The sequence below is a fragment of the Thamnophis elegans genome, chromosome 9 (assembly GCF_009769535.1).
Source record: "Thamnophis elegans isolate rThaEle1 chromosome 9, rThaEle1.pri, whole genome shotgun sequence".
NCBI classification, from domain to species: domain Eukaryota; kingdom Metazoa; phylum Chordata; class Lepidosauria; order Squamata; family Colubridae; genus Thamnophis; species Thamnophis elegans.
This window is the reverse complement of record NC_045549.1, coordinates 67,932,642-67,952,470: the sequence shown is the minus strand read 5'-3', so window position 1 is coordinate 67,952,470 and position 19,829 is coordinate 67,932,642. Positions and strand designations below refer to the sequence as shown.

The following is a 19,829-nucleotide window of genomic DNA, read 5'->3' as shown; positions in this document are numbered from 1 at the left end:
CTTTCCTTTCCTTTCCTTCCTTCCTTCCTTCCTTCCTTCCTTCCTTCCTTCCTTCCTTCCTTCCTTCCTTCCTTCCTTCCTTCCTTCCTTCCTTCCTTCCTTCCTTCATCTAGTCAACTTCCTACTGACCACAGTATGCCCAAATCCTGGTCAAGGTATGCTAAAACGCATTAAAATTATTTTTACATTTATTCTGTTTGGCATTTATAAATTCATCTTTTGCAATGGAGGTACAATTTTGAGTGCCAGAATTATTTTTCCTTAATAGCAAAAAATTGAAATTAAGATACAATTATTATGAAAGTGGTGAATGGAGAGTTGCAGAAGTCTAAACAATAAAGAATTGTTTCAGCTTTCCTTTAAAGCACTTTAAGAGTTTCAATATTTAGAAGTTCACTTAAATCCAGCACCTTGTAGATGGATCGGTACCTAACTCAAAGAAAAACAAGTTTTCTCAACGTATTTGAATTCTTGGAAAATTTTTCTTTCTGCCTTCAGTGTTAGGGATGATAGGGATGTCTTTATGTATTAATTTGTTTTTCTTTTCTTATAGGTCATTTCAAAACTTCTGATCGAAATCCTCCACTCAGTCCACAATCCTCAATAGACAGTGAATTAAGTGCTTCAGAAATGGACGAAGACTCAATAGGATCTAATTACAAACTAAATGACTTAACTGATGTGCAGATTTTAGCCCGAATGCAAGAAGAGAGTAAGTAGTTTTCACATCATAACAAATAAAAATCGGAGGTTTTTTTACTGTTATTTTTAACATGTTTGCTTTTGTTGGTAAACGTCAGGGATTCCACATGAATGCCACATGTTAAGAAACAAAAAGGTTTGAGAAATATATCAGTGAAAAGAATTGGAAAATAATAGGAAAGACTAAGAGGTGAACATAAAAATACGGAAATATTCAACACTAAAATGTGACCATTTTTGTTTCCGCGTAGCAACTCTTTCTAGATGCAATTTTAAATAATTGCTATAGTGCTGCGGTTATAAACCGGTAGTGAAGTGGGAAAGCGCCACCTCTATCTCCCAGTACATTTACCAAGAAGGATGGAAAACTCTCTATATAAGCTACCATTACGTTGTTACCTTTCTGTGACAGACTGGGAATTAAATCAGAGTTAATACTATAATCTTTATGTTTCTTGGTTACAGTCCTCTTAGAGAGATGCATTGGGGACAGCATTACCAGGCACGAGTTCAATTTGGATTTACAGAACAATTTTCCATCAGTGATTGCCATCAAGGCCACATAACTGAAACTAGTTTTATAAAAGGTTGTGACTTTGTGTTTAGTGCCTTTAGTAAGTTACCCAGAATAAAACAAGGGACTTGGGGGAATATTTCAACTAAAATTTTGTTCCTTAATGCAAACTTCACTATAAACCTATCTTCATTATTATGTCTGCTAGATAAAATGTAAAGCCGCATATTCCTTGGAGAAAAATGTATCAATTATAATATCAATTACTTTGGCATTGTAATTATAGCGTGGTCCAACCTAATCTAAAGCCAAAAGGAAGAGGGACAGGAATTGGACAATTCCTGCAAAATGTCCCCTCTCCCCCACCCCCCATAGAAGAAAGTACGTTATAACATGTTAAAATTAGGATCTTTATATTGCACGAGTCAAAAAGAGGGCTGAGAAAATATCTACAGACCCCTCACATCCTGAGATAATCTATTTCAACGTCTCCCCTCAGGATGCCACTATAGGGCATTGTATGCCAAAATAACTACTACTATGTATGCAGAACTCTTGTGGTTATAAGCCTTATTGATTCATCCCCAATATCCCCTCTGATTTACTGTAACTTCAGTACCATGATTCCCCAAAAACAAGACAGGGTCTTATTTTCTTTTGACCCCTGAAATAAGCGCTTGGTCTTATTTTGGGGGAGGTCTTATTATTTTCGAGATGCAGGAGGCAGCGAGTGTGGGCACCTCATGGCTGCTACTGTGTTACAATATTTGGGGGATGGAGGGCATATTTTAACGCATGCGCTCAAAAGCCCGATTGGGCTTATTATCCGGGAAGGTCTTATTTTCAGGGAAACAGGGTAGACATAAAGATAGTTTTTCCCCTGTGCCACAACTCTGCTGAATACTTGGTACTGTCTCATTCTCACCTTTCCTGCTATCTTCTATTGGTTTCTTATGATTTATCAGTGGTTGTAACTTATGATTAATGATTCTAATTATGACATGACCTATTACTTGCTGTTTATATGTACACTGTGAGTGTATGCAATAGGGACAAATCCCTTGCGTGTCCGATCCCACTTGGCCAATAAAGAATTCTATTCTCTTCTATTTACATTTTGCCAGTAGATATTCTCCAGCTTTTGTTTGTGTCTCTTTATTACATTCCTGTTTAGCTCAGCGGTCCTGTAATACAATTTCTCTACAGAATTAATCTTTCAGTATATTGTAGCATACAGTTAATACTGCCAACAGATTCTGGTTTGAGATGTGGGCATAACAATCAAATGTGTGTTGTTTTCTGGCTGGATAACGTGAAGGCATATTGTAGCCATTTGGCCTGGCGTGTCATTAAGATGTGAATAATGCCTAGCTTTGTCTTTCCATCTGCTGCTGTGGAAGCTGTGAAACATTTGATTTCTGAGTTTATGAAGAGCTGGCCTAATAAAGTGTGGTTAAATATTGACAAGAAAAAACATATTATTGGTTAAAATGATAAATTTGGAAGTGATGTCAAATCCACATTGCTAGTCCATGCTTATCATTTGCTTTCAAATCTTGTCTGAATCCTGGATGCTAAGGTCTAGGATCTAGGATACCTGGGGCGTAACTTAACTTTCGTTAATTGTAGATATCCCATGCTCCATTGGGCCATTGCTTCAGACCAAGGGTGTCAAACTGGCAGCCCGCGGGCCAGATGTATCATGTACAGGCCACGCCCACCCTAGCTCCACAAAGCCAAAAAACGGAGCGATACATCAAGTGACGTGATCGAGTTTGACACCTGTGCTTCAGACATATTTCCTTACCAGATTCTTCAACGCCTTCAGCAATGACATGTACCGCCATTACTGGAAAAGTTGAGATACATTCAGTGACATTTCTGCCGTGAAAACAGCCCCTGTTGAATTGTGTAACAGGGTCAAACATCAGCACGGGAATTGTTGATTTGTGACATGTTCCTTTGTCTGTAATAATCAAAAAGGGGATTGTACTTTAGGCAATATTCTTTCTTCTCCTTAGGTCTTCGGCAAGAATATGCAGCAACTACTTCTCGGCGTAGCTCTGGTTCTTCGTGTAGTTCTATGCGGCGTGGAACGTTTAGCGACCAGGAACTTGATGCCCAGAGCTTAGAAGACGAAGAAGACAGCTGCCACCATGCAGTGCACCCAGCTATGAATAGGTTCTCTCCATCACCCCGCAATTCACCCCGACCTTCACCAAAACAGTCCCCGAGGAATTCTCCCAGGTCTCGGTCCCCTGCTCGAGGAATAGAGTACAGCAGAGTGTCACCTCAGCCCATGCTTAGCCGCCTGCAGCAACCCCGCCTTTCACTTCAAGGACATCCGCCTGATTTGCAAACCACCACTGTCAAAAATGAAGGTAAAAGACTTTGTTTTCAGTTGTGCGTATGGAACGTGGGTGTGTACCCCCAGTTGTTTGGGAGCATTTAAAACTCAGGGTGTGAAATCAGCAGCCCTGTAAATTATTCAAATATCATAAAATTAAAAGCGTGCCATGCATTTGCCTTCCAACTAAAGATACAAGGAAAGATAAAATAAGTTTTGTGATAGGGTTGGGTTTTTTTCTCTCTCATTAGGATGATTCGAAATCCATAAGCTCTGAAAATAATTTTGTTTTGTGGCCATGTAATTTTTCAAATTCTCATATTGAGAATTCCATCAAGAATGTCCATTAGGGGAAAAATAAGGTTAACCAGGTCAAAATAGTGACAAACGATTATTGTAATGTTTTCCCCTAAAGGCCATAGAATTAATAGTAAAATGAAAATAGTTGCTTCAAAGATGTAATAGCTTTAAAGATATGTCATATTAAAAAAAACTCTTTGAGATGCTGAGCTATCGCAAATAGGATTAATTATTCTTAGCAAATATATACGAGAAAGGAAAAGTAAATTTCCTTTTCTGTAAGTATGCATGTATTCAATTTTCAGTTTTCAATTATTCCTTGCATGGTAGGTTATCTGCCATTATTTTTTAAAAAATAAAGTGCTCATTCTTAGCTTCAAACTTAACTTCCTTGATGGATGAAGCCAGAACTGTTTACTTGAGAAAAAAAATCTAAATACTACATGCCACAAAGTAAAATGATTTGTTGCCCTTTGAATCGAATCAGTCACCATTAGTTTGAAATAAACGGAACAAAGTCACTGGACTCATGAGAATATATGGAAGGGGGAAGAAAATACACATTTTAAAAGAACAACTGAGATTTTGATATACTGGGATTTAATTCATTTTCTTCTTGTATCTGTTTCTAAGATCTAGTCGTATATGTGTTATACCTGAAGGAAAAATACTGTATCCAGAAACTAAATAGTTTTTTTTTTCAAAGTAGAAAGATACTGTTAGAGGGTGAGCTATATATATTGCCTAATAATCTCATTACAGCACAAGAAGAAAAATAATTAGGATGGTTTTTCTGTTAACATTTTCCTTTAAAAGTTAGCCTCTTTTTTCCTATGGAATTCAATGTGATGTGTAAACTAAACTGTTGCTAAGAGACCACAAGCAGACTCAACACGGTTATTTTTCTGTTGTTGTTGGATGTTCCTGCCGCTTCCCAGTTCTTCTTAAATCTCTTAAGGCATGTTGCATTGCTAATCCTGCTTTGTGAAAGAGAACCTATCCAGACTGCACATCGTATAGCACTGTTTAAAAACGATTGCATTTCATCTTCCTGTTTGCTGCCTTTCATCGCTTGCTTTAAAGCTTTCTTTCGTTCTGTATATCCTCTGCAGAAAATGAAATCCCAGCTAACTGTTTTGTTGGCAAGCTGAATGTTAGTTACCAGGTAGACTTAAGACCTGAGAAAGTTGAATGAAAGAATTCTATCATCCTTATCAACCAAAGAGATATTGGCATTTTGAAAATGTATTTTTTTTGTCTTGGAGATTATGAATCTCAAGTTCTATAAGCAATTTGAACACAGTTATTCTAGCACAGGGGTCAGCAACCTGCGGCTCTGGAGCCACATGTGGCTCTTTCATCCCTCTGCTGCGGCTCCCTATCACTGGTCGCCAGCAAAATTTTGAGAGGAACTTCTGGTTTGGGGGGGGGGGAGCACGGCACACCAGGAGGAGACTCTATGGCAAGAGATGGGTTTTCTGGTCGGCTCCACAATTTCAGTTAGGACAGGTAGAGGAAAAAGGACGCCACGCTAGGAGGAGACTCTATGGTGGGGGAACCGGACTTCGGTCAGTTCCAGAATTGAACAGGGGCTTCCAGTTAGGACCTTTGTGGCTCCCGGTGTTCTCTTTTCTGTGGGAAACAGGTTCAAATGGCTCTTTGAGTGTTTAAAGTTGCCGACCCCTGTTCTAGCACTATAATTCCTGTTACCTCAATTAACAGAAGACTGATCAAAAATAGCAATACAGAATGTCTGGAGCACATATTTTTCTAAGCAGATCTTAGTGTTTCAAATGTTTGAATAGGCAATAAATGTATAAATCAAGTGAAACAATGCATGGCTTGTACCTTAAATGGGACCATTTCAAAAAAAAAGAAAGTAGTGAAAATTTCTTCTATAAAGTCCAACAGAAAATAATTTATAGTTACAAGAGGAGGTGGATATGCCTGTTTGTCTGAGAGTGACATCTTGCCAATTTACTCTTTGGTGTCTTGCACCTCCCCTTTTCACATGCCTACAAGTGGAAAATGCCAGACTGGGAAATACTCTGTTCTATGTTTTGTTGATGCTTGTTCATCCCCTGGTGCTGAACTCTGCTGTTCTCCTCACCTGTGGCTGTGTGCCACTAACTCTTAATTAGGATTTAATCTCAATGGAAAAACTTTACGGGTGGGTGGAAACGGGAGCCATAAGCTAGATAGGCACTTGGAAAGGTGAGTAACAGCAATGATGGCACTCGGCTGGAATGGCAAGTGGCGGCACACCTGTTCCGCAAAGCATGTGACCAGGACCACTTTTGTATACAGTATTTGATTGGTTCTTGATAATCTCGCTGTAGCAAAAGTAACGCTGTGGCTGAAAACCTAAACTGTCCTTCCTTTTAAATTATGTTGGCACACCTCATGTTTCCCTGCATGCATGCACACCCTTGCGCCATGAGCGAGCAGTTGGTTGAAAGGAAAGGAGACTTCTTATTAGAAGTAGGTGGAAAAATTCCTAAAGGGATCAGGAAAATTAGCCTGAGTAACTTGCCTATTAACAAATTAAAAATATAATTGTTACCGCATCTCTTAGCTGGATTGAGGAATTATCTCATAAGCCATCTATTTTCCTCTGTACCTATTAGGGAGCTGGTAGCTGCTATAAGATTGATTTGCACAATAGATAAAGTCAAAATGGCAATAAATTATAGCTGCTCGTAGTGACTCTATATTTCTGTAATTAAGTTCCAGTCTCTTTATTATCTTAGACTGCTAATCACAGACAAGCCATAATTGTGGGGGGAGTAATCCGATTATTCCCTATAGTAATTACTACTGGATGGGATTGAGGGATAGATACACAGCAGTATGAAAGTATGTACAGTATTTGTATACCAGGCTAAAATAATGATTCTTGGCATAGTTCATGAGCAGGCGGCGCTAAACTTTATTTGAATAGCTCTGTTCATCTTTATCCCCTATTTGCATTATTTTTCATCCTTTGATCTTTTGCTTTTGCTTCTCTTGCATTGATCTTAAAATGGGATACACCAACAAACAACAAGAAATATTCTCTAACTCAAAATAACAATAATAAAGTAGATTATATGTTGTGATCAGTGAAATATATTTTAAATCTATTTTTACTTAAAACCATGCATTCTGTGGGTCAAGGAAACGCAGCATAGTTAATTTCATTTAAGAAATTATTTGCGTTGTTGCCTAGTCTGGATGCTGATTTGGTGACAGCTGAGAAAGTTAAGTTCACATGATTTATAGTATTACTCAGCCGAAGAGCTCAGGTTTCTATATTCTACAAATAAATTTAGGATTGCATTGGCCTATTACTTCTAGTTGCGCCCTACTTCTAATGCATATCCAAATTGTTATATATCTCAGTTTACAGTTCAATCTGGTTTCCAACAGTTTTTCAGACAAAATGCCAATTGTCATTTCATGCAGGCAGCTGGCTCATAAATCTTTTTAGAAATTCCCAAATCTGCTTTAAATCACAATGTCTTTGCAATTATTACACTTGAGAGTGTTTCCTTTTCAAAGAAATAACAGGCGAAAATAATACACAGAGAACACCATTTGATTTTTATTACTAAAGAATGAAAAATTAAGATGATGCAGATTTGTTGGTTATATATTACATCAGCCGTCCCCAACCTTTGCGGCTTGGAAGCCTGGCAGGGGGGTAGTGGCAGCCATGCGAGTAGTGGGCCGGCACACACAGCCATGCGCACAGAACTCGACTTGCACAAATTGAGCTGTGTACACACTGGCCTGCCGCTCACACAAGTTAAACTGTATGTGCACTGGCCCACCGCTTGTGTGACCAAGTTGCAAGTTGGCTATGGCCCAATAGTGAGCCGAGGTTGGGGATTCCCCTGTATTACATCATAGCAGAATAAACAAAGTCCACAATACAATGCATTTCATTTTTTTTTTAATTTTAAAATTATATTTAATCTATTGGACTATTATATAGTTACAATGGATATCTCTGTTAATTTTCTTTTCCTATTAAGGCTCAATATTGCCGAGCAAGCATATCTTTTAGTTAATAAAGCTGATTTTCCCCCAAATCTGTAGGGATGATCATTCTATATGTAAACAATTACTGCTAGGATGATGGAGAAGAAATTTTGACTACAGGCCCATATTTGTTTAAAGCTCTGGAATCTATTAATCTCCATCACTGTAGGATTTCTGAAAAAAGCTAGTCTAAATTATTTCCCATTCTTTCTTCTTAAAATTATAGCATTGGTTTTCAAAATAAATTGGGATGGTACAATGGTGTCACCTAGTAAAAGCTGTTCCATCAGAAAACACATTGTGAATGTCTGAATCTGCCTCTGTATTCTGTAAATACAGTATTAAATAAAATCAAGTCTGATCATCCACAACAGATTTGGGGCAATTATGGGAGCGTGAGGAAATTATTGTGAAGCCCCCAAAACTCACTAAATCTTTCTTTTTATCCAGTTGAATATTGCAGGCTTGTTTCTTATTTATTTTGGTATCACAATTCTGACTCAGAACTAGTTCTACATACCATATTTTTTGGAGTATAAGACATACCTTTTTCCCTCAAAAAAGAGGGTGAAAATTTGGGTGCATCTTATACTCTGAATAAAGCATTTTGGGCCTCTTGAAACCCTGCCCCCTTTGCAAAAATGGCCGTACATAGCCTTTAGGAGGCTTTCAGAGTGCTTCTGGGGCCAGTTTTTGCTCGTTTTTGCCGTTCAGCCCCCAGAAACACTCTATAAGCCTCCTAAAGGCCATGCATGCCATTTTTTTTTTGACAAAAAATGGGCCATTTTGGGGAGATCTGCAAAGTACAAAAACTTTTTTTTAAAATTTGCCTCTTCAAAATCTTGAAGTGCGTCTTATACTCTGAAAAATACGGTAACTTTATGCAGACATTGGAATTTTAAATTGACAAATAGGTTGCCCTCTGTTGGATATGCATTCACATTTTGAGAGAATGGATCAATACACCAGACTCTTCTTTCTAAAGTAACGAATATCAATTAATTTTTGCTCCGTCTGAGAGCTCAGACTTTTCTAAAATGTAGTATTTTAGATAAAATATGTATTTTTTAATGCTTTAATTGATAATGTATTGCTTGTCAGCCAAAATATATGCTCTGAAGATTTGTGCCTGGTTTTTCCCCCCCTGCCTCAGGGCCTCTGTACTCCAGGGTTGCTCTGGGTGGTAGAAGAGTGCAGTCTTCTGCATTAGATGGTATGTTGTTATCTTTCTTTAATACAGAGAAACTAAGGCGTAGCCTTCCAAACCTCTCCAGGACATCTAACATCCATGTTGAGTCTGTGAAAAACAGTAGAAGTGACTCAAACTTTCAAGTGCCAAACGGAGGAATACCTCGTATTCAGCCTCAGTCCACAGCCAGTAAGTATCTTTACGGTGATGCTGTAAACGCAGCTTCTGAAAGAAGGCTGAATATTGTAGCTGTGTGTTTACAGTTTCATGGTAAAGGGATTAGATGCTTCACGCGACTAACGCTAACCTAGCCAGATCTAATGTGTGTTGAATGAATGAAATTATTTTTCTATCCCACCATTGAAAAATATATATATGCCCTGTTTCCCAGATAATAAGCCCAATTGAGCTTTTGAGCGCATGCGCTAAAATAAGCCCTCCCCCCGAAAATATTGCAACCCAACAGCAGCCATGAGGTGACCACGCTTGCCGTCTCCTGCACCTCAAAAATAATAAGACCTCCCCAAAAATAAGGCCAAGTGTTTATTTCGTGGGTCAAAAGAAAAGACCCTGTCTTATTTTCAGGGAAACACAGTATGTGTATATATATATTTATATTGTCCCAAGTTGCTTTTTTTAATATTGATATGTATTCCTTTCTAGGTTTACATACAGAACTTCAGCGATTCTTTAAGCATGCAATATCATCAGCAAATATTGTCCATATTTAATTTATTATCACACATGCATCCTAAAGCTACAGGCTTCCTTGCAATTTGCAAGCTGTGATATCTTCCATATAATACCAAACATATTGAAAAGCAATTTTCTTTTTGCAGTTATGCCTCAATACTATGTTTTTAGGAACAATAAGATAAAGACAGCACAATGTTCTATGTGTGGATTCTCCTAAACAGATTAAAAGTGCAGTCATTCTCATTTCATACTTTAGACTGGGTTCCTAAAATGTTTACCCAAATGAAGGCAAAGTTTAATGTTGCTGAGTTCACAAACATCTTTGTGATCTCTGCCAGATCTTTATGTGCTGAGCTCTAAGAAATGCATTTTTCTGCAGTTAGAAACTGTCTTACCGCTGTCCCTGATCAGCAAACTCAAACTGAACATATGCATGATTTCCATGCTCAGTGCATAGATTTCTGCAGAGGTGTGCAGATGTTTGGGGCAGGAATGACTCGCTTTTTCTTGCCTCCAGTGCTTTTATGCTTACATCCAGCATCTACATTGCCTGCAAAGAGATTAAAAGTAGCACAAAATGCTGAACACGATAATGTGATTAATTACGTAGCCATCGTTTGAGCATGCTAATTTGCTTTGCATCCATTTTGCTAAGGCGTGTTCCCCTGGGCTACTGGAGGATACATTATAAAAATAAGGCTTTTGACTTCTCATAGAATGTTATTAATTGCCTTGTATATTAGGCTATGCGTCTAGAAGGGGCAGGTAAACACAGACATAGCTCTAATATATGGATATAAAATGCATTCTGTATGTATTGTAGAGCTGTTTTTTTCAAATTTGGAAGGGAGATGGAAACCTATCAGGCATGACCTTTGGAAGCTAAGGGTTAAATTACACTTGGTAGAAAACATTGAAGCTTAACATAGCATATATTGTTGCTTAACTGTTCAGTAATAGCTGTTCATTCAGAATCAGGTCCATAGCACTTGTAGGGAGAAAGGATATTAATATCTTGCCTAGTCACTGCTAACATGTTTTCTTGTGGGTTCATATGATCTTTAATTTGGAAGAACATGTTTCCATCCGTCATCCCAATTGCCAAATCAGTTTGCAGCTAAACAAAGATGCGCTTAATGATATTGTACAGTATGTGTCTAACATTGTATGTGGTTTGACCCTACTGTATTCTTAAGTTTGATGCTAAGTTTGATATTTAGAAATCTTGCTATTATATGCTTTTCGGTGTTTGTAATTTACCTTTCCATGTTTTCCTTGGATTTTCTTTTACAAAGCACTATCACATTATAGTGGCCTTTCCACTTCAAACTGCTGTTCTGCATGGGCTTAACTTGACAAGGTTACTTTGATTTAAAACTATTACCTTTCTCATTCCACAAGTAAGCTTTCAGAAACTGCATGCCTACTATGTTAGTATTGAAAAACACATTGGAAATATATACATTGTATCCAAACTGGTGTAAATGTCAGTACATACTGTATCATTAATATACATATATCTCAATGTCAGAGCATTGACAGATTTTGATACCTATGTTGAAAAAAAGGAGTTTATTTTTATACCAAGTTCTTGAGCTGACAACTCTGTTCGTGGGTAGCAATAAGCTGTAGTTTATTTCAGTCATGGTTTGTTGAGCAATCAGGTTAGTTTTCCCATCTTATAGTTGCTTCTTTGCTCAGTGTTGGCTTAATCCTGCCATCACTTTTCTGCAAAATATATCCTCATCTATAATGAGCCAAGGTGGCGCAGTGGTTAAATGCAGCACTGCAGGCTACTGCTAGATCAGCAGGTCAGCGGTTCAAATCTCACCGGCTCAGGGTTGACTCAGCCTTCCATCCTTCCGAGGTGGGTAAAATGAGGACCCAGATTGTTGGGGGCAATATGCTGACTCTCTGTAAACCACTTAGAGAGGCCTGAAAGGCCTATGAAGCGGTATATAAGTCTACTGCTATTGCTACTGCTATCCTAAAAATTTTGCTGACATTCCTGAATTAGCATAGACCCAATACTACTTACAGTAATACCTTGGTACTCAACTGCTTTGAAACTCATCAAATATAGTACTCAGTGCATTTTGATGTGAACATTGTGTCCCGGTACTCATCGTTTGTTTTGGTACTCAATGCATAAGTTGAACTTTTCGTTGTTGGCTGCCTTGTGGCTCATTTTATTATTCCTTTATGGTAGAAATTTGTTTGGTACTCATCATTTTTGATACTCATCACACTTTCCGGAACCGGTTAACAATGAGTACTAGGGTACCATTGTACTTAACATTATTCAGCTGCAGAAAGCAACAGGGGATTCTAATCATTTTTGGCCATTTAGAGGCACACGGTAAAACAGACATCTTCTTTTCTTAAACATGAACATGTTAGTCCTCATCTAGTTCTTTCCTGACAGGAACATAATTCAGAGTCTTCCCTCAGTGGACTGCTATGAATTTATTTGCATAATCAAAAGCAAAGAGTTAATACTTAACTCACACTGGCTTTGGTAGAAATTTACCTAACATCACTTTCATCTTCAGGGGAAAAAATCAGTTTCCAGTTGTTCCCTAGAATTCTCTTCCCAGAAAGATCATTTTGGCTTACTCATTTTGGTTTCTTAGACAATTTTTGTTTTGCAGGTTAATATCCAGTATATTTTTACACAAACCTTGTCCACAAAAACTATACTTTGTTATGGGCTCCCAGCTTCCGAAGATTTTTTTTTTCTCCATAACCGACAATTGTTCATCAATCCATATATTTTTTGATTCGTGAGAAACTTTGATTCATTAGCAAACAAAAGCAGTATTTTGTTACAGCAGAAAATAAATGGTAGAGGAAAAAGCTGTGCATAATGAGAGATTTCTTGGAAATATGTTTTGGGGATAGATACAGATAATTGGGAGAAATGATTCCAAGTGAACTTTCCTCCCATGTTTTTAGTATACTATATTTGATATCAGCTGACATTTTCAGGCTATATATTTGAATATGGGAGTAAGAGAGTGGTGTGGTGGCCCAAAGGGGGAAGCTCTTGCCTCACAATCAGGTGGCTCTGAGTTCGATTCTAGATAGAGGGTGCAAAGAGAAAATATCTGCTGTGAGCTCGGCGTAGGTGTCAGGGAGGGCATCCGGACAGTAAAATCTCAACTCCAGTTAGTTGCCCTGACTCCACCCCAATGCAAGGGATTACAGAGTCATTAAAAGAAAAAAAAATGAATAAGTAAGGTCTTCATCTTCAAGTGGCACAAGAAAGAACTTCAATCTCAATTTTAACCACCTAAATATAATATTTTATTATTATTAAGCTTTCTTCCAAGAATTGCTGTTACACTAGACTGCTAAATTTGGCAACAGAGGCGAATTATTTGAGAAAAGGCAGACAAATTAATCAGGCGGCCACTGAAAGAATGTGGATCTGAAAAAGCAAAAACAACACCAAAACAAAATTATCAGTGTTAAGAGAGTATTATGGGTTTAAATGTAATGATATTTCAAAGTTAATGCAAACTAGGATTTTTTAAAAAAAAATTAGATGAGGGTTGATCTACTGAAAATAAAGCATAAACTATATTTAGATTAGAATCAGAATCCAATTTCAATTCATTTAGACAAATCATGAGTTAAAATTTTACTAGTATTAGGATCTCTTAAATCTAGTTGAAATACTTATTGTGCTTTCCCTCTTAACTGAATATTGTGTATGTCAAAATAGCTATTCTGTGCTGTTTTATATTTTCTGGAATGAGAGGCCAGAAGGGAAAAAAATCTCTCTTGTTTAGGGGCGAGCAGAGGACATAACATTGTTTCAGTGAATAATTTTAAAGATGTACAGGTGAAACTCGGAAAATTAGAATATCGTGCAAAAGTTCATTTATTTCAGTAATGCAACTTAAAAGGTGAAACTAATATATGAGATAGATTCATTACATGCAAAGCAAAATAGTTCAAGCCGTGATTTGTCATAATTGTGATGATTAGCTCATGGAAACCCCAAATCCACCATCTCAGAAAATTAGAATATTACATGCAATCAATAAAACAAGGATTGTACATAGAACAATATTGGACCTCTGAAAAGTATAAGCATGCATATGTACTCAGTACTTGGTTTGGGCCCCTTTTGCAGCAATTACTGCCTCAATGCGACATGATATGGAAGCTATCAGCCTGGGGCACTGCTGAGGTGTTATGGAAGACCAGGATGCTTCAATAGCGGCCTTCAGCTCTTCTGCATTGTTCGGTCTCATGTCTCTCATCTTTCTCTTGGCAATGCCCCATAGATTCTCTATGGGGTTCAGGTCAGGCGAGTTTGCTGGCCAATCAAGCACAGTAATCCCATGGTCATTGAACCAGGTTTTGGTGCTTTTGGCAGTGTGGGCAGGTGCCAAGTCCTGCTGGAAAATGAAGTCAGCATCCCCATAAAGCTCATCTGTGGAAGGAAGCATGAAGTGCTCCAAAATCTCCTGGTAGACGGCTGCGTTGACCCTGGACTTAATGAAGCACAGTGGACCAACACCTAGCAGATGACATGACTCCCCAAATCAACACAGACTATGGAAACTTCACACTGGACTTCAAGAATCTTGCAGTGTGTGCCTCTCCATTCTTCCTCCATACTCTGGGTCCTTGGTTTCCAAATGAGATGCAAAATTTGCTCTCATCAGAAAAGAGGACTTTGGACCACTGAGCAACAGACCAGGCCTGTTTTTCTTTAGCCCAGGTAAGACGCTTCTGACGTTGTTTGTTGTTCAGGAGCGGCTTGACAAGAAGAATACGACATTTGAAGCCCATGTCCAGGATCCGTTTGTGTGGTGGCTCTTGATGCACTGACTCCAGCTTCAGTCCACTCCTTGTGAAAGTCCCCAACACTTTTGAATGGCCTTTTCCTGACCATCCTCTCCAGGCTGCGGTCATCCCTGCTGCTTGTGCACCTTTTTTCTTCCACACTTTTCCCTTCCACATAACTTTATATTAATGTGCTTTGATACAGCACTTTGGGAACATCCAACTTCTTTTGCAATTACCTTTTGAGGCTTTCCCTCCTTATGGAGGGTGTCAATGATAGTTTTCTGCACAACTGTCAGGTCGGCAGTCTTTTCCATGATTGTGATTCCTACTGAACCAGACTGAGAGACCATTTAAAGGCTCAGGAACCCTTTGCAGGCGTTATAGCTTAATTAGCTGATTAGAGTGGGACACTTTAAGTCTAGAATATTGCACCTTTTCACAATATTCTAATTTTCTGAGATTGTGGATTTGGGGTTTTCATGAGCTGTAAACCACAATTATGACAAATCACGGCTTGAACTATCTTGCTTTGCATGTAATGAGTCTTATCTCATATATTAGTTTTACCTTTTAAGTTGCATTACTGAAATAAATGAACTTTTGCACGATATTCTAATTTTTCGAGTTTCATCAGTATTTGTAACATAGTACAATTTATTTGGATGATTAAAAATTAAAACACCTATTATTGAGATCAGGGAATAACTGAGCCATTTACCAAATCTCATTAAACTAGTTTAAAATTAGATAAGTGCCAAGTAAACCAAATATAGATAATTATAGAGCATATTGCCTAAGAGGAAGACTCATTGTAATTATTTGTGAATTTAGGGAAAGGAGTTGTTGCTCAGAGGAATGGAAGAAAACAAGTGAATAGCAGAGATGCAGATAAATGTGAATTTTATGGCTGCTTTAAAGCCTTCGAAAAGTTTGTTTAGCTATTGCTTGGCAGAAGCTGTTTTGCCTGCTTAATTTGACCCTTTGTGTAATATCATTTTTTAATGTGTGCCAGTGTGCCCACAGTATAAAAAATGACAATTGAAGAGAACAGAACAGAATAGAATAATACAAACAGTGGTATTATGTGTGAGTGGCTCTATCTGTGAAAAAAAGTGATCCATAAATGCAAATAGGATCATTTTCAGGTTCCCTGATCTGGCCTTTGGGAGAAAGTGTCCTCCCCTAAAATATTTAAACACATGCGCATCCATTTCCTGGGGGCGGAAAGGGGGGGAAACATACCCCATGCGGCCCACATGCACCTGCCTTCTATGCGGAACGGCCTCGCGCAAACCCCTAGCTACTGTGCCCCTTCTCTTAGTGGCGGCCGCAAAAAGAGCAGCAGGCCCAGCAACATTAGAACTGGCAAGAGTGTGCCAGAGACAGAACTTCTGGATCAGATGATCCACGGGCTGAGGTTAAGGGACTTCTTGCACCTCAAAAATAATAAGACCTCCCCCAAAATAAGGCCTAGAGCTTATTTGGGGGGGAAATAAGACCCTGTCTTATTTTCGGGGAAACGCGGTAGATAATAAATCATCTTCTATTCTCCTAAATGCTTGTCAGCCAGTTGACTTTTAAAATCATTCTCAAAATCGGTTTGATTATGTCCATCTGATCTAAGGTGCAGGATGTTAAGAGCGGTCATCTGTTTAGAAAAGAGCAAGGGCTTTTTACACACTGAAGTAAGGCAGAAGATTGTCGAGAGTATTCCATGTTACGATGCAGAATTCTGCATCTGGGGATGTCTGTTGTCCTGGACAGACTTTAGTGGTTTATATGGATCCTCATGTATCAGCTTTAAAATGTGGCATCCTATCTTTTCTTTCCTTCTCTCCCATGTTCCTTTCAGAGTTTCTTTACCACGGAGATTATTGTTGGTGTTTGCCTTTTCTGTATAATAGGCATGGATTGTTAAATAACTATCAGGGTAATGGTTGAATAGCCCGATTTGGAATGAAGAAATGCCAGTTTGTATTAGGAAAGAGAATAGTTAGCAATTTTGTTTTAGAAATAAATATTCTTTAAAATGCACATTCCCAAAAAGTCTATGGAGCCTCTTAGTCATCCAGGTGATGATTGTCCCAAAGGTGCTTTTTCAGGAGGTAAATGGACTTTCTTGTTTTTTTCTTTTGAAGATGTTTCACTTCTCATCCAAGAAGCTTCTTCAGCTCTAACTGGATGGTGGGGAGTGGAAGGATTCTGCAAGGAATTCCATTCCCCACTAGCCAGTCAGAGCTGAAGAAGCTTCTTGGATGAGAAGCAAAACGTCTTCGGAAGGAAAAAACAAGAAAGTCCAGTTGCCTCTGGAAAAAGCACCTTTTTCCAGAGATACTACTGCTCTGAAGAGCTGTCTGATGTGAAACTTTATAAACCTTGGGAGTTAAATGAGACAGTAGTTGCCTTCTTTAAATTTAACCTTGCACTGATAATGGCTTTGCATGATTGGCTGGTGGTTTGTTTTCACTTCTAGGTGTGCAGGTATTTATTATTAATATTATTTTGGCCTGCAAAAAATTCTTTGGCTGCTAAAACACATAATGCATTTTATTCTACACGTTTTCTGACAGCTCTTACTGCGGTGAGCATCACTTCTTTAAAATAAAACACTTCACTGCTACTGCTGCTACTATCACTGGAGCCATAACAGCTTTGGAAAGCTATTTTGCCATTATTATTATTTTTTGTTCCTTTGTTTTCTAACGTTTTGATTAGGTGAAAATTACAGTCTTAGAATCTTAAGTGAAACTTTTTGAATGTAGTTCAAAGTTCTTGCCGCCTTTGTTTAGACAGAGATAACACGTCTTTGTTTCAACAGCTCTGCAAAAGCAGAAAAATTTGCCCCGAGTTGCCTTCAAAACCAAACAACTACTTCATACTCCAGCTGCCAAAGGAGGTAATTAGCTTACAGGCGCTTAACTGCACTCCAGCTAAAGTCAGAAAGATGTTTCTTTTTGTGTTCAACTTTGCAGTTGATGTTATTCACCAGGAGATATTAATCTTCAGTGCTCACACTTGCTCCTCTGTAAGAAACCCACTGGATTTTGAACTGTACATTTGGGACACAAGCTGTTAGCAGATACTGAATATTTGAAGGTTGGTACAAGATTTAGCCCAGCCAGAGCTGTCAGAAAAGGATTAACTCTTGTTGAGGAGATTGTACAAATCAACTTCCTTCTTGCTTACTAAGAAGAAACTCCCATTAGTTATACTAATTGAATTTGGTTGTCTTTGCCTTAAGTCAACTCAGCATCCTTGAGTGGAGTTCTAAGGCTGTTTGATTGTCATCCTTTCGAGACAGAATCTATCATTGCTTCTATGTTTGGCACTTAGGGCCATTCAGTCATCTTCGTAGGCTGCTTTAAGACAGCGGGATAAAAATTCTTCTCGCCTGGGTATCTTCTCGGAAATCAACAGCTTTTTTTATTTTTGAGTGTTTGTTTTGTCTTGTTCAAGCTTCAGACACCTTCACTGTGTTGTATTTAAGCAACACTGTACCAATTAATATTATTCAAGTTTGATATCTCTGAAATTCATGGTAGGGTGAAGGAAAGATACTTTTTAAAACTCATTATTCTCAACAAGACTAATTTACTTTTGGTTTTCTTACGCTGTGCTTTTAAAGAAGTCACGGGACAGCTATTTAAAGTAGTTTTGTATTTTTCTGCTAAACCAAAAGAATAGCTATGGAACTTATTATTATCAGGATAATATATGGAGTCTTTGAGAAAGCTAAACTTAATCACAGTATTTTAGAAAAAGCCTTGACATTTTTTTAAAAAAAAAAGCTTGCCCACATTATTGGAAAGCTCAGGATACCAAACATTGACTGACTTCAGAAATTTTAAGTAGTGAAGATTGTTCCAGTGTTTATGCAGATCTCACAATACAAAAAACACCCAAATAGTATTTACTAAAAGCTTTAAAGGTAAAGGTTCCCCTCGTACATATGTGCTAGTCATTCCCAACTCTAGGGGGCGGTGCTCATCTCTGTTTCAAAGCCGAAGAGCCAGCACTGTCTGAAGACGTCTCTATGGTCATGTGGCCGGCATAACTGAACACTGAAGGCGCAAAGGTGGTTCCTATTTTTCTACTTGCATTTTTACATGTTTTTGAGCTGCTAGGTTGGCAGAAGCTGGGACAAGTAACCGGAGCTCACTCGGTTACGTGGCACTAGGGATTCGAACCACCGAACTGCCAACCTTTCTGATTCACATGCTCAGCATCTTAGCCACTGTGTCCTTACTAAAAGCTTTAGAAACCTGGTAGATAGCTTTTGATGAGCAGCAGAAATCATGCAGTATAACAATCATCTATATTGGATAACTTTATTGTGGACTTCTGCTTCACACATACAAAACCAATGGCATGATTATTGCAACAATCCCAGCTACCTCAAAACCATATCACATTAAATGTAGTTATTTTAGAATAATTTTTGCTTAGATTGAGATTCAGTTTCTTTCTATAGTTTATAAATGACTTAAGGCATCACATTTAAAATGTCAACAGTTATCTGGGGTTTTGATTCGGGAAAAAAAGATAAACATCCTTAATCTTTTGGCTTAAGGTTCTGCCACAGACTCCTAGGTAAATTACATATCTATACTTTTCTAGACATGCATTAAGTAATCTATTAGATCAAGAATTTGCAGTAGTTCATAATTAATATCTTTGATTTTGCACCCTATAGTAGAAGATCAGTTTCATTTCCTCAGTATACTGTATAGTTCCATCTGTATTTTCATGCAAGAAGTTAGAATTTGGCACTCATAAAATTAGCCTATTGCCTGCTGAAAACTGGATATGTGTTGCATGCCCGTAAAGGTAAAGGTTCCCCTCGCACATATGTGCTAGTCAATCCCGACTCTAGGGGGCGATACTCATCTCTGTTTCAAAGCCAAAGAGCCAGCGCTGTCCGAAGACATCTCTATGGTCATGTGCCAGCATGACTAAATACCAAAGGCGCACGGAACGCTGTTACCTTCCCACCAAAAGTGGTTTCTATTTTTCTACTTGCACTTTTACTTGATTTCGAACTGCTAAGTTGGCAGAAGCTGGGACAAGTAACGGGAGCTCACTCCGTTATACAGCACTAGGGATTCGAACTGCCGAACTGCCCACCCTTCTGATTGACAAGCTCAGCATCTTAGCCACTGAGCCATCGCGTCCCTCTCTGCATGCCCATATTTACATGTATATGCAACATTTTTGCCTATTGGGTTGGTGTCGCTCAAGATTTCTACATTGGTTAT

General features: G+C 38.3%; 1 protein-coding gene across 4 annotated transcripts in view; it reads left to right on the top strand.

Moving 5' to 3' along the window:
* Positions 1-19,829, top strand: part of SLAIN2 (SLAIN motif family member 2) — a 34,975-nt gene that overhangs the window by 6,912 nt on the left and 8,234 nt on the right. The window contains exons 4-7 of one of the 4 annotated variants that reach the window (XM_032224006.1): positions 554-712; positions 3,238-3,597; positions 9,127-9,264; positions 17,393-17,470. In XM_032224006.1, the coding sequence (XP_032079897.1) occupies positions 554-712; positions 3,238-3,597; positions 9,127-9,264; positions 17,393-17,470 (735 nt within the window). The remainder of the gene's footprint in view (positions 1-553; positions 713-3,237; positions 3,598-9,126; positions 9,265-17,392; positions 17,471-19,829) is intronic. The other 3 variants (XM_032224008.1, XM_032224007.1, XM_032224009.1) reach the window with 3 other exon arrangements.